Source organism: Lutjanus erythropterus, chromosome 23 (genome assembly GCF_056507025.1).
Source record: "Lutjanus erythropterus isolate fLutEry1 chromosome 23, fLutEry1.hap2, whole genome shotgun sequence".
NCBI lineage: Eukaryota > Metazoa > Chordata > Actinopteri > Lutjaniformes > Lutjanidae > Lutjanus > Lutjanus erythropterus.
The window spans coordinates 25,700,801-25,714,370 of NC_139339.1; the positions used below are offsets into that span (position 1 = coordinate 25,700,801).

At 39.0% G+C, this 13,570-nt stretch overlaps 1 protein-coding gene across 2 annotated transcripts in view; it reads left to right on the top strand.

Moving 5' to 3' along the window:
* The first annotated feature begins 4,106 nt into the window (after positions 1-4,106).
* The window catches only part of lrch4 (leucine-rich repeats and calponin homology (CH) domain containing 4), a 71,724-nt gene continuing 62,260 nt past the window's right edge, over positions 4,107-13,570 (top strand). For both annotated transcript variants that reach the window (XM_084712298.1, XM_084712297.1), the window contains exon 1: positions 4,107-4,507. In XM_084712298.1, the coding sequence (XP_084568424.1) occupies positions 4,336-4,507 (172 nt within the window). In that variant the 5' untranslated portion in view covers positions 4,107-4,335. The remainder of the gene's footprint in view (positions 4,508-13,570) is intronic.

The following is a 13,570-nucleotide window of genomic DNA, read 5'->3' on the forward strand; positions in this document are numbered from 1 at the left end:
ATTTGGCATGTCAGGTTACTACCAGCAGAGTCAGCAGAGCTGGTAGTAACTTGAACTTACTAAACAGAGATTAATTTTGAAATGTGCAACAGAAACCTGCTTAATTTTAAACCTGGATTTACTCTTTTAAAATCTAGTTTTGCTAAAAACTGATAAGTACTAATCTGGATTAATTTAATCTTTGTTGGTTGCAGCTCAGTCATATTGTGTTAATCAGTGAGCTTTAGAGATGTTGATAGGACAATTTCTGAAATTTGGACAGAACCAGGCAAATTATTTCCTCCTGTCTCTGGTCTTTATGCAAAGCCAGGCTGACCACATCCTGACTCTGTACTTCACACACATCCATAAGACTCTCACTCTTGAACTATAAGATAAAAATTGTATTTAACCACAATGCTGAAGTATTGCATGATAGAGACTTCACCTCAAATACACAGATTATTTTTCCTCTTATCTGTAGTGATATTTATCCATCCACATTTTTTTTATGTGAGTTGTTGAGTTTTGTAGATATCGGCCACAGAGATGTCTGCCTTCTCTCCAGTATAATGGAACTAGATGGCACTCAGCTTGTGGTGCTCAAAGCACCAGAAAACACATTTGAAAAATTCAACAGCAACGTCTCTTTCCAGAAACCATGACCTGGTTACTCAAGATAATCCACACACTTTGTTGTCAGCAGTTTCACATAGGAACTATTTTCTTTCTACTGTCAACCGCTAATGTTACAGCTCAGCCAAGGAGGACATCATTAATGTTTACATTCTGCACTGTCAGGAGCACGAGCCTCTTGTCCATGAGTAGATGCATGCTTCCTTCTGTGCGGGGATAAGGTTGGTGGGTGTCCTGCATTTTTGGCAGAAATAGTTGCCAGATGAAACTCCAAATTGTCATCAGATGATAGCCAGTGGGTTCCAAGATTATATATCCTCTAACCCCGACCCATAGATCTGAGCCAAGGACCCAGACAAGAATGCTATCAGAATACTTCAAATGATTGCTATAATCACATAAAAGTTCTGCACAGAAGGGGCTTTAAATCAGTGGTTTTATACCAGTGAGACTCAGACACAGAGGCAGTTATTTCAACTAAGCAGCTCTATAAACCTTTTTCATAGCAGCCATATTGATATGAAACGGGGCAATAGTTAGTTACTAGTAGTTAAGGTCCTGTTCCATTTTAGTGTAGCAGAACCTTTCCAGTGAGCCAACATGCACAACAGCAGGATCCTGTTTGACCTGAATGGGACAGAACCTTAATTAATATCATTGGTAAAACCTGTGTTTACACTTTTATTTCATGTCAAAACTTATTTTCTTTATTATTAACATACGTATTATTTCTTTATTGCAGGTGTTCACATTACAAGTTATCAGATTCATCCCTTATTTTATTTATCTTGCCACGTTTATATAATTTTTACACACAGAATGAAGGAAATTAAGTAAATATAGAGAAAGAAAAAAGAGGAAGAAACATATTTTCTTCAGTATTTGTCACACTTACAACAAAGATGTATGCACTGATTTTTCATTTATGTCATTTATATGCATCACCTGTAAAGACAACATAAAGCAAAGAACATTTCGTGTAGTGGCTTTATAATGTTCCTCTGTGCACTTTATAGGTCCAAAAGAAAACAAGTGAAAACAGCAGACTGAGCAATATCACTACATCCCACTGGGTGGGGGAGGTATTATGCTTTTATTATAATCTCAGAAAAATACAGTGGGCACAATGAGTTAACCAGCGCCTGCTAATGGATTTTACAAGTGCATGTAGTGAAAGTTACCCCCACACACCCAACACACACACACACACACACACACACACACACACACACACACACACACACACACAGAAGCCCTGGTCGCAGCTGGGCGACTAGTCCGACAGGACTTTGACAGATGGTCCAATGGGATGCTGGAGAGGGAGGGAGGGAGGGAGGACACAAGAGCTAAAGAGAAGGATGTAGAGGAGGGGACAATGCTAATGCATGCAGAAGTGTGTGTGTGTGTGTGTGGATGTGTGTGTGTGTGTGTGTGTGTGTGTGTGTGTGTGTGTGTGTGTGTGTGTGTAGCAAGGGAGTCATCTGTTCCTGAAAGAATGGAAGAATAAGAATAAGGGTTATAAACCTCACGGGAGGTATGAGGGGATGGTGCCGTCCTGCTGACTCTGCATTTGCACTTATATGGATGTTCAGACACGTGTGTGTGTTCAGACACACAAACACACTGGACACACACTAGTATACTGCAATGCCTTACAAAGCCAACATGCTGTAACTCCCCATTCAGTTAATACCAAAATCTGACATGGTGACATTTATTTTACCATATATTATTTATTATGCCATAAAAAATGTATTTCCAAAGAAACCCATGTTAAACCATCAGTTTTCTACACAGCTAGCTAAAGCAAGAAAGCCAAATACTGTTAGCTAGCAGGAAATAGCCCCAGTTAGCCTTTACTAAAGAACTATAACTGTTAAATATATCAATATCAGTGAACTAAAATCAAGGTAATTTAGTTTGTTGCCCTACATGAATAAAGGAGAAGCTAAATCCAGTAGCCTAACTAGCCAAACATTAGCTTAGCAGAGTAGCAGTGACTGCCAGAACAGTTAGACTCTAGTAAAATTTACAATTTTGTGTGGTCAAGAATATATAAAATAAGTAGGCTACATGCAGTTTAGTACAGTTCATGCAGTCAGCTTGAACCCATTTTTCTCTCAGAGCGAGGGTGCTGCTGTTGTGCATGTTGTTCACTGGACAGACTGCACTAAATGGAACAGAGCCTTAATTAGTATTAGCTATTTCATATCAATATGGCTGATGTGCTTCCATTCATGATAAATGGAACTTTAATTGGATCAGCTGGCTGCTATCTCATTATGCACACAGCTCTGAGATTGGTTAATGAGTTAATGATGTCCAAAATAGCGTCCGATTCTGATTGGTGCGTTAATATACATTGTACTGCTTCTCATGACATTCAGACACATTCAATATGCAGACTGAGACCACGCCCCCACGGATGTCAGTCAAAAATACTCGCGCTGTGACCACGCCCATTCCTCCTCGCCTCCTCGCGCTGGCTGCACCCTTTCGAAACCCCCCGCGTGAAAGCCAGGTAGAAAGAACAACTGTTTTGGACGACTTCCGGTCGAAACTATCAAAATAAAATTCTAATTAAGCGCCACACAATGATCTGAGAAGAAAGGCTATTTTTCTCCATTTTCATCTTTGTTGTTGCTGTTTAAATGATCATACGTGTGGTTTTTAATATTTTAGTCCATAAAAGAACAACTTCACATTTTTATAGTCTGTCCAAAATATTTTCACAATATGTCCATTGAAGGAATAAATTGTTGCTGTAATTATTCCTCCTGTTCATACTAATGGTATATTTAATCCCTTTAGCATATCAGTGTTTTAAAAACGTTTCAGTTCATGAAGTTCAGTTGATGTTACCCCTCATGTATGTTCCCTTGAATAATTTGACATAACTTTTTTATGTTATACTTATATTATATTTATAATTTAATATAATATAATATTATATTTATATTTTAGAACAACACAAGATAAATGTATGAGAAAGATCTCCCCATGTATATCTATCTATCTATCTATAGTTTCCACAGGAAAATTTTATAAAGTGTGTATCAAGAGTTATATCATAGAGGGAATTAAATTGTTAGATAAGATTGTAATTTATTAACTATTATAAATAACTATAATGCTAACTAACAAACTAACTATTAACTATTATTAACTATTATGAAGTAAAAGAAAAGAAAATATCTGTTGAAATACAAAAACTTTGATTAAATTAATTTTGAAAAATGAAATGAAGTAGAATAGAATAGAATAGAATAGAATAGAATAGAATAAAACAAAATAAGTACACAAGCAAACAAACAGAACTTTTGTATCGTCTTAATTTACCTCACAGGAGTCTGTATTTGAGAACCGGTGACCAAAACAGATTATTTTATTATTCTTTAGCGTGACAATTTTGTGCTTTTATTTTGAAGGGAAGCCACAGTCTTCCCGTAATGCTGTTGCGAAATATGCGAGCTTGACGCAACTTCCTGAAAGATTGACAGCTTGCAGCGCTCTCTTTAGTAGTGGAAACGATAGCTCCCGTTGTGCGAGGGACGCAATCAGTACTCACATTGCCACCTGATTTTCCTTGGATTTAATTTGATACTTTTACAGAAGTTTACGAGACGGACACGCCGTTTGGAGTTTATAAGAATCTGCGGGGCATGAAAGTGGAGCGGACGCCCGAAACAAAGTAAAAGAGGAGGTAGACCTGTCCGTTTGATGGCTGCTGGGGATGGAGCCCAGCTGCCGGCCACCGTAGCGGCCAGCCGGAGCGTGGAGAAGGCTCTGGAGGAGGCTGCAGCGAGCGGGGCTCTCAACTTGTCCAACCGCAAACTGAAGGAGTTCCCCCGCAGCGCCAGGAACTACGACCTGTCCGACATTACGCACGCAGGTCGGTCTCCTTTTCACTCTTTTCTTTAACTTACAGAGCAGCGGGAGCGAGCTGGCTGTTATCAAGAGAAGCGCCTTTTGTTTTATCGCCACCTGCTTCTTTCTTCTAACGGAGAGAACAGCCACATCTTTCCTCCACACAGACACGCTTCACAGAACTCCCTTTACAAAGCTCCACAGTTTGTGGTCCAGCTGACTGTCACAACTTTATCCCTTGTAAATTCTACATTAAGACTTCTTTCAAATCACCATGTCTTACCTCTTAGTTCGGCTCATGTTTACTCCACCGAACTGCTGTTATATTGGCAAGAATTAAGAAAACTGCTCCGAAACGCCCCTCTTTCCCTAAACTGCAGTGTACGTACGTGTGCACTAGAATTTAATATTTTTAAAATAGAAGTCCCTGCTTGTTGGATGAACTACTGAACTAGAAAGTCGAATCTGGTTACTTCGTGGTGTGTTAACTGTTTGCAAAGCAGTGTGAGATTCCAGCTTTTTAAATGAAGCTTGGCGTCTTATTTTCTTGAAGTGTACTTCAAAGGAAAAAAGGAGTTCCTCTTCCTCAACATATCCTTCTTGTGCGTTTGCTTCAGCGACATTTTATTTAACGGTCGAGCCTTTGGTAGCTTTCAGTTTTTTCTGTTTTGACTGATGAGCTAATGGTGAAACAGCATGGCAACCTTCAACTCACCAGCCTCTAAATGTATGTCACTTTATCTCATTGAGATCAGGACATTGTAGACAACATGAGAGAGTAAAATTTAAATGAGCAGTTCATCCTAAAATCAAAAATGCAAAATTTTCCTCTTACCTGCTTTGCTATTTATCCACCTATGTAGTTTTGGTTTGAGTAGCAGAGTTTTGGAGATGCCTGTCCTCTCTTCAGTACAATGGAAATAGATGGCACTTGGCTTGTGGTGCTTAAAGCACCAAAAATATATTTGAAAAACTCAACAGCAATGTCTCTTTCTAGAAATCATGACCAGGACACTCAAGATAATCCACAGGCCTTGTTGTGAGCAGTTTTACATAGGACTATTTTCTTTCTACCAAACTACACCCACCAACCATATCACAGTGCTGAATGAAGTGTGCATCTACTCATGGATGAAAGACTCATACTTGTGTGGCATGTAGATGTGTAGGCCTGCCCTGATTAATGGTTTTTCAAGTCAAATAGTAGTGGTTAGCCCAAGCCATTAGTCAGCTAGTCCAGAAGTTATTCATAATGGAAACGAGCGTAAAAGTGCTCACACTTTTAGGCAGAGATTTCCTCTGATCTGTGGAAACAAATTAGTAGCTGCTGACTTCATATTGAAATTAATGAATAAGGAACTGGTCAGTTTCTCAGTTATTGGTATGGTAGGTTTTTCTCATCAATTAGTAGCCGTTAGTTCAAGCCATTAGTCGACTAAACCTTTTGATATTAATTTAATTATTTGAACTATTTTTGGAGCATGACAGTAGCTGCCTGTTGGTTAAAGGCTGTAATGATTCTGAATGAACAACCAGCAGGAGACTGAACATTTAGTTAATTTATTTCAACAGAGTAACTTTGTATGAGTCAGATTGTTCCAAACATGGGAATCAATAACTTCCAGCATCACAAAATCCAAATACTTGCGTAGTTGGCAACATAATATATCATGTATACTCAGACATTAATTTGCTAAGTTACAAGCTTGCTCCTCAACTGCTTCGTGCCTCCTGTCCCCACTGTGTCTTTGTTGTCCCCGGAGTCAGAGTCCTGGTTGGAGCCACTGTAAACCATCACGGTTAAGTATTCCCGGTCATCAAACTGGCTTCCATCGTTCTCAGAGGCTGTGTCCCAGTCTGAAAGAACTACTAACTGGGCTTATTAGCTCATGTCAGCTACAGCACAGATAGCAGCAGGGTGCTGGTGACAAACTTTTGTAAGGTGAAGATACCTTACAAAAGTTTGGAACAGCCTGGGTTAATACAGCTCATCTTCACCGAAAGAATAAAAATGATTCATTTTCACAGAGCTTGAGTTATGACAAGAAAGTATCTTTTTAAATATTTTTGTATTCAGACATTTGTCTAAATTGTGACTTTAGTTAATGTGCAGTCTAATTTTTGACAGCATCAGAGCATACAAAGCCTTGGGGACCCCTATGATTTTGCTGCCCCCTAAGGGGGGCTCAGACCCCAGGTTGGGAACCAGTGGATTAAGACTCCACTTACCGTCTAATGGTTTAGTCAACTATTAGGGGGCATAGCATCCTCTTCAGCTGAACTATAACATTAGCACCAGTGAGCTAGGTAGCATAGTCATATGGTTTGTGGGTGTAGTTCGGTAGAAATAACCTAATTGAAACTGCTCACAACAAGGTGTGTGGATTATCTTTTGGTGCTTTGAGCTCAACAAAAGACAACTCACACTAAAACTGTCTAGACAGACAAATATCACTACAGGTAAGAGGAAAAATATGTGTTTCATAGTGTAACAACATGACAACCATTTACTCTCTGAATGGGTGAGTCTTCATTTCATTGAGCTAAGTTGCTCAGGAGGAAATTGCAGAAGGCTCCTGATGAGAACAGAGAGTAAAACTTGACAGTGGAGTAGGTGTGACACTGTGGATTAAAGGGAACTACCTTGGCCTCCTCGCCTTGTTGAAAAGAGGATTACCCCATCCAGGTTGCTGAAATCAATCTGGCTACGCAGCGACTTAGAGCAACACCCCCCTGTCCTGTGCTGCTGCTTTCTGTGCTTTGGTAATTATGACCATCTGCTCATAACAAGCCAGGTCTGGGCCCTGTGGGATGACGAGGCCTTGAACGCACACAAACACACACATGCACGCACCTGCCACTGGAGCAACCCAACCCTAATGACTGTGGAAGTGATGAATATATGGCATGCCGGCGGTAATGCCACTTGATTAGGATGTGTTTATCCAAGTGCAGGTTCTCAGATAGACAAATAATCCAGTTGTATCACTGCACAGTTTACTCATCAAGAGTGTTACTCAGCCTGTGAAAGCAGGTGTATAATGTCTCCTGCCAGGTCTGACAAAACAACCCCAGTGATGTCATAGTGATGTCATCTGTGTTGCCAGCACTGGACTGGAGACTAAACAGAAAACCTGCATTAGATACTGGTGGCATGTAGTTCAAAGACTTGGGCATTTACCTTACATAATGAATGATGCTTTCAACTTGCATTATGGGAAGTGTAGTATGCAGTGTTTTTGGAGCTTGACTCATAGTCCCAAAGTCAGGATGTCAGGATGTGACTATTTTTAAGTTGTGAACAAAACATTAGGAGGACTTTATCTAAGAAATATTTCTCACTTTTTTTTTTTTTTTTTTTTTTACATTTTATAGACAAACAACTATTAATTGATTAATCATCAATGAAAATAATTGTTAGTGGCAGCCTGGGTTAACAGCTTATCTGTTTGTCTTATGACAGGAAAGTCAGCACTGTGATTAATTCCTGAGGGATGTCAGGAAATATCTATATGTAGATGCATAATAAATATTGGGGCAGGAAATGGGAAATTTATAGAATTATTTATTTTTCTGATAATTTTAGCTGATAAATATTGGCTCTAACAGATAATGTCAAAGTATTTAATTTGAATTCTGGCTTTTATAGAGGCCTCTATAAAAGTTTTTTGATGAATGATGAATATATTATTAGCTCAGAGCTGTGGAATATTAAATCATCCATCTTTGCTCACTACATCTGAGCCTTTCTTACTGTCATGTGTGTATAAACTACAGGTTATGTGATTTTTTAAATACAAAAATGTGAAATTATTGGTATCAGCCATGAGAAGCAGGTAATTATCGGCATCAGCTGAAAAAAATCCATATTTTGCATACCTAGAAATATCACAGATAAATTTCCAAATAGGATGTGTTCATCATATCAGTCGGCCTCGGCTTCACCTCCATGTTGAACAAGGCAGCTGCTGACATTTCTGTCATTCGCCCTGGTTCATCGTGACTCATTTGTTATTCATTCGGCTCTAATTCTAGGGTCGTGCTCCTCTATAGGCCCAATTGTAGACATTTAGTGTTGAATACATGTTTTTGCAGCACCCAGTCTATCTTTGCGGTGGTAATGTCTAGTATTTGAGTAATGAGCTGTGATACCTCGTAGTTAGACAGACGGTATATCAGCTGTGAGGTACAGTCTACCTGCCTCAGAAACCTGTGTGAGTCCTGTGCAGGTGGTGACAGTCTTCGCTGATTCACCAACCTGTCATGATGGTTGTCAGGTTTGGTCTCGCCGTAGATTTAAACTAATCAACATGTGAAGGAGTGAAGATACTTGAGTGGGATCTAATGCATTACAAGCACACTGTGAGCTCCTTAAGTGCACCGTTTCTTATGAGAAAATAAACAGATATTTGGGAAAACTGGACATAGTTAGCTATTTGATGATGAAAGAGTTGCTTCTAAGTGTTGATGTGGTATTTTCTTCTCCTGCCACACACAGCTCAGCAGTATTAGTCACTGGTAAGAGGGCAAGAGCTTAAAGGGAACAAAGGTAATGCTCTTTGTTCCTTTCAATCTCTTGCCCTAGGTTGATGATGATCGTAACACTCTGTATCATCTATGTGCAGACTGGGGAACTGAAACATTAAAAAAGCCACATGGAGCTGCAGAGATGTCTGTTTTCTATGGTATATCTCTGTATATGTTGTCTGTGAGACGGAATCAATACTACTGGACTAGACAATAAATCACATCCATCAATTTATCAATATTATGAATTAAGGGTGTGAGGATTAATCGACCTAGTCAACAAAATAGTTGCAAATGACAATTGATTTGATGCGTTGTTGCATGTTTTTTTTAATGTTGTAGAGCTGAAGTAAAAAGACGGCCGAGCTGCTTGTCATAGCACCACATCAGTAATGCACGAACATCTTTCGCGTGTCTGGGGTTCCCTTCTAGACACCACCCTCTCTGTGTCTCTGTCTCTGACAAACTTGGGTGAAAAATTTTAAAAAGTGAATGACATTTTTTGGGCGTTCAGTCGATTAATTGTGTCAATAAGTAACGACTAATTGACTATCAAAGTAGTCGTTAGTTGCAGCCCTATTATGAATCGTACTCATATGGTATATTTAATCGAATTAATCCCAAATAATTAAACTGAGAGTAGGGACAAGTTGAACCAGTTCGTCATATCAAAGCCCACTCCAGATGTCCAGAATATTAAACTGGACATGCTGTCAGTAATTATGATTCATATTTCAGTTTTAGCTCTTCATTTTCAAAGTAAAGACGCAGCTCGTCTTGTCCAGAGTGATTGTCAGGGGGCAGGATATAAGTGAAACTGTGTTGAACGTGGTGGTTGAACTGGGAGAAGACTTGGCTGTGGAGGCCTAGCGGTGTTTATGATAACATCACCCCCCTTCTTCCCCACTGGAGCAGCTTCCCTCAGGAAGGTCAAAGGTTCACAAACACACACACACGCACACACAAAGAAGGAGACTTGGCTCGCCTCCCCCAGAGTGTTTCCCGGTAGCTCAGAGCGGTTGCAGGGAACAAAGCCCAACCATTGTATGTTGTGTGCACCTTGTGGACCACAAGCCTGTGTGTGTTGCAGAGTGGATATACAGACAGCCCACCCCTGGGCCAATGTTTTTCTAATTAAGTCTTACAGTCTGGATTTTGAAATGATAATGTTTGTGTTACTGGACTGAAGCTGTCAAATAAGATTTATGGTTGAGGAAAATCATGAGTGGACATTTTTGTTGACAACAGTCCAGTTAAAATTACAGTAGAGATGACTCAAAAGGTGATATTTATTTCATGACTTTTGTACTTTATTACTGCTGTCATTTTGGAAACAGGATTTTCCTCCAGTTTGCTTTGAAGCTCTTGTTCTTGTAAGACACTCTGACCTTTTGGTAAAGAAGACATGTTCCCTGCTTTCAAGGGTGCTGCTCAGATGGGAGTGTTTGGTTGTACAATGTTTGGTAGGGCTGTAAGAAAATATAGATACAGCTGAGTATTTCAATATTATTTATCTTATTATTGATTGTCAAAACAATGTATCATGAAGCATGCAAATATCTGTGGCAGTGGTTCATTTTGTGTTGTGTTTAAACCCCTGACCGCTAGACAGGAGGGTTGCCTATCTTCATTGTTCTGATTGCAAATCAGATTTTATACATATGGTTGTGTGTTCTGTTGTATATGTTTACATTGGAAGTTTGATTGTGTTGTTGTGTGGGTTTGGTGTTTGAAAAGGTTTGGTTGGATTCACTGAAAAATCAAACTAACCAGTCAAGGCTTTTGTAAACCTGTTAGGACTTAATGAGGCTATTCCATTTGCTGATCAAGACCTCATGGTTTTTCAAGTTTAGCAGCTGTGAAATAGTGGACATTTAATTTCTTATAAAATATTTTTTATCAGCAGTAACATGACTCATGAAACAGTACAATAAAGCAGATCTCTGAAAGTACAAACAGTGGCGCAGGAGAGAAACTAAACTTCAAACCACAGAGATTCAGTTAGAAGCTACGATTTAAAAAAAAAAAAAAACCCTCTTTCTCTTGGATTTCCTGCACACAAGTTGAGTTTCACAACACTTTTGTTTGAAGGGGAGAAGGAGGGTCGTCACGGGTTGGCGACATACGGATTGGGCGTGCTTTGGCCCCACAGGGCTTTCATTGAATGTTTTTTAGACAAATGTGGCAAAGCTGGAGAACATGCGTGAAGTCACTAATTCACATACTATTGAAAAAAATTGTAATTATTTTCTATTACAGTATTTATATGTAAAATAAATTAATCACAGGTCACTAATATTAGAAAGTCAGCATGAATGTATTGGCGAGTTGTAAATTTCATCAAGGGTGGCAGGCAGTAACACAATGGTGAGTTAGATAGGCAGTGAAACCCTTCACTACTCTGCAGATGGTCCATCTTGGGTGTGACTCAGCACAGTTTGGCATTTTGTAAGAGTTAAATTGAAATGCAAATCAGCATGGAACGGCCGGTGAAAAAAACTCATTACTATAGGTAATATTTTGACTATGGGTGAGTACCTCATACAACCCCACTACAAAAATCCTCCTGCTTCAACTGAAGTGTTTGTCAGATGATCTAATAACATCTGAAAGCCACTTTCTTATTGGGGAACGTTGTGTGTGGCTGTTTAGACACACTTTGCCTTTAGATGTGGTCAGATGACATGTCATACAACCTAGTTTGTTTGAAGCGTACTGAGGTCTTTTAAGACCTAGTACCTTGTTGTCAGCTTGGTATATAAAACTCACTCCATTTCTGTTTTGTTATTTAGTTGCTCTGTGAATGTGCGCCATAAAAATGCCCCATTTCTCTCCATCAAAACACTGAAACCACAGAGCATTATGAGCGAGTGAAGTGTACAGCACACAAAATGAAATGACAAAGAACACAGCCTGCAGGCCTGCAAGTAGTACAAGCAGAGATTGAGTTAAAAAGCAATAAAAGACAGATCCTTTTGCTTGTATTTCAGTAACATTTTGCAGGTGCATTTTGTATTTGCTGCTAGATGAAAACAGCGTTTGAATTTCAGCATTGAGTTCATGCTGCCCAGACCACAGGAGAACCACGCTATGTCTCTTCTCTATGGATTTAAATTGCTTTTCTAATTTTAATTTAGACCGACCAAACGCTTAGTGAGCACTGCAGAAAATAAAGACCATAAATAACAGATACTCAATATTAAAGGACTCAGATTAGGATTGGGACATCGCTCTTAGTAATAAACTACATATTGCGTTCTTACTTTATTAAAAAAGGATTGTTGGGACCAACAAAGGCTCATGTAAGTGCAATTTTAATTTGCCTGGTAGCAGAAGCAACAGAACTGTTGTTGCATGGGCACAGAGTTAATAAGTTGACCTCCAGTCTCATATGACCTCTGTGGATGTGAGAGACAAGAGGCTGTTGTTGAGAGCAGGAGGGGAGCTGGACAGCCAGCGCTCACACTCCATACCACAACTGAGAAGGCAGCAGCTGACTCAAGAGAAATAATGAATGAGCGAAGGAGTGGTGTGTGTCTGCGTGTGTGTGTGTGTGTGTGTGTGTGTGTGTGTGCATGTGTCTAAGGGGGAGGGATATTTCCATGGCATGCTCCTTTAAAGTGGCTTTTAAATTTATTGAGACATTGCAGCTAAAATGTTGGACAAAACCAGCAGTGTAGTAACAATAAGTGATAATTACATAGTATAAAGACAGAACATTATTACTACTTTTAGCTTATAATTAGTCATTATTAGACTGCAAATCATTAATCAGACTAATAACTAACCATAGTAAAATGTCTGACAACCTCGTTAAACTTCAAGTTTATGTACCTTGACAAAACATTAAAATATATGGAGATTAGGGTTACAGCTAATTATCAACATAAACTGATCTCTCGATTATTTTCTCTGTTAATCGATTAGTGGTTGGGTCAGTAAAATGTCAGAAAATGGTGAAAAATGTTGATCAAGTTTTCAAAAGCCTAAGCTGACATCCTCAAATCTTAATCTTCTTAGATCCAAAACCCAAAGGTATTCTGTTAAGAGTACAAAGCTGTCATATCAGATATTAGTATAGCCAATATATATTGGCTAGTATATGGCGATACATATGTAGCTGGATAAGCCAATATCATTATTTAATTTATTGTACCCTGACATTTAGCATGCATCACTAAAAATATACATACAGTAATAGCAGTTTGAATTTAACAGAAGGAGGGAAAATACTGTGCCACGCCCTTTAATAATATGACATATTAACACATAACTCAAGAAACATAATATAAAAATCCTTGTTGACAGTCCTCTTGGCTTTTCGGCATCACTAAAATCCATATAGAAAAACTGTGTTTTGGTTTAGGCTGGGTATAGTTTAAAAACTGAACCGCCAACTCAAACACACCATGCTTGACTTCATTCGACAGATTGTACGTAGGTGGGTGCTATAGCTGTGATAGTGGGCCTATCATGTGTTATATTAAAGGTATAATTGCTACATTTTTCCTGAAGAAAACAATAGACTCATATTCCTTTTCAATTATCACTTCTGATCCAT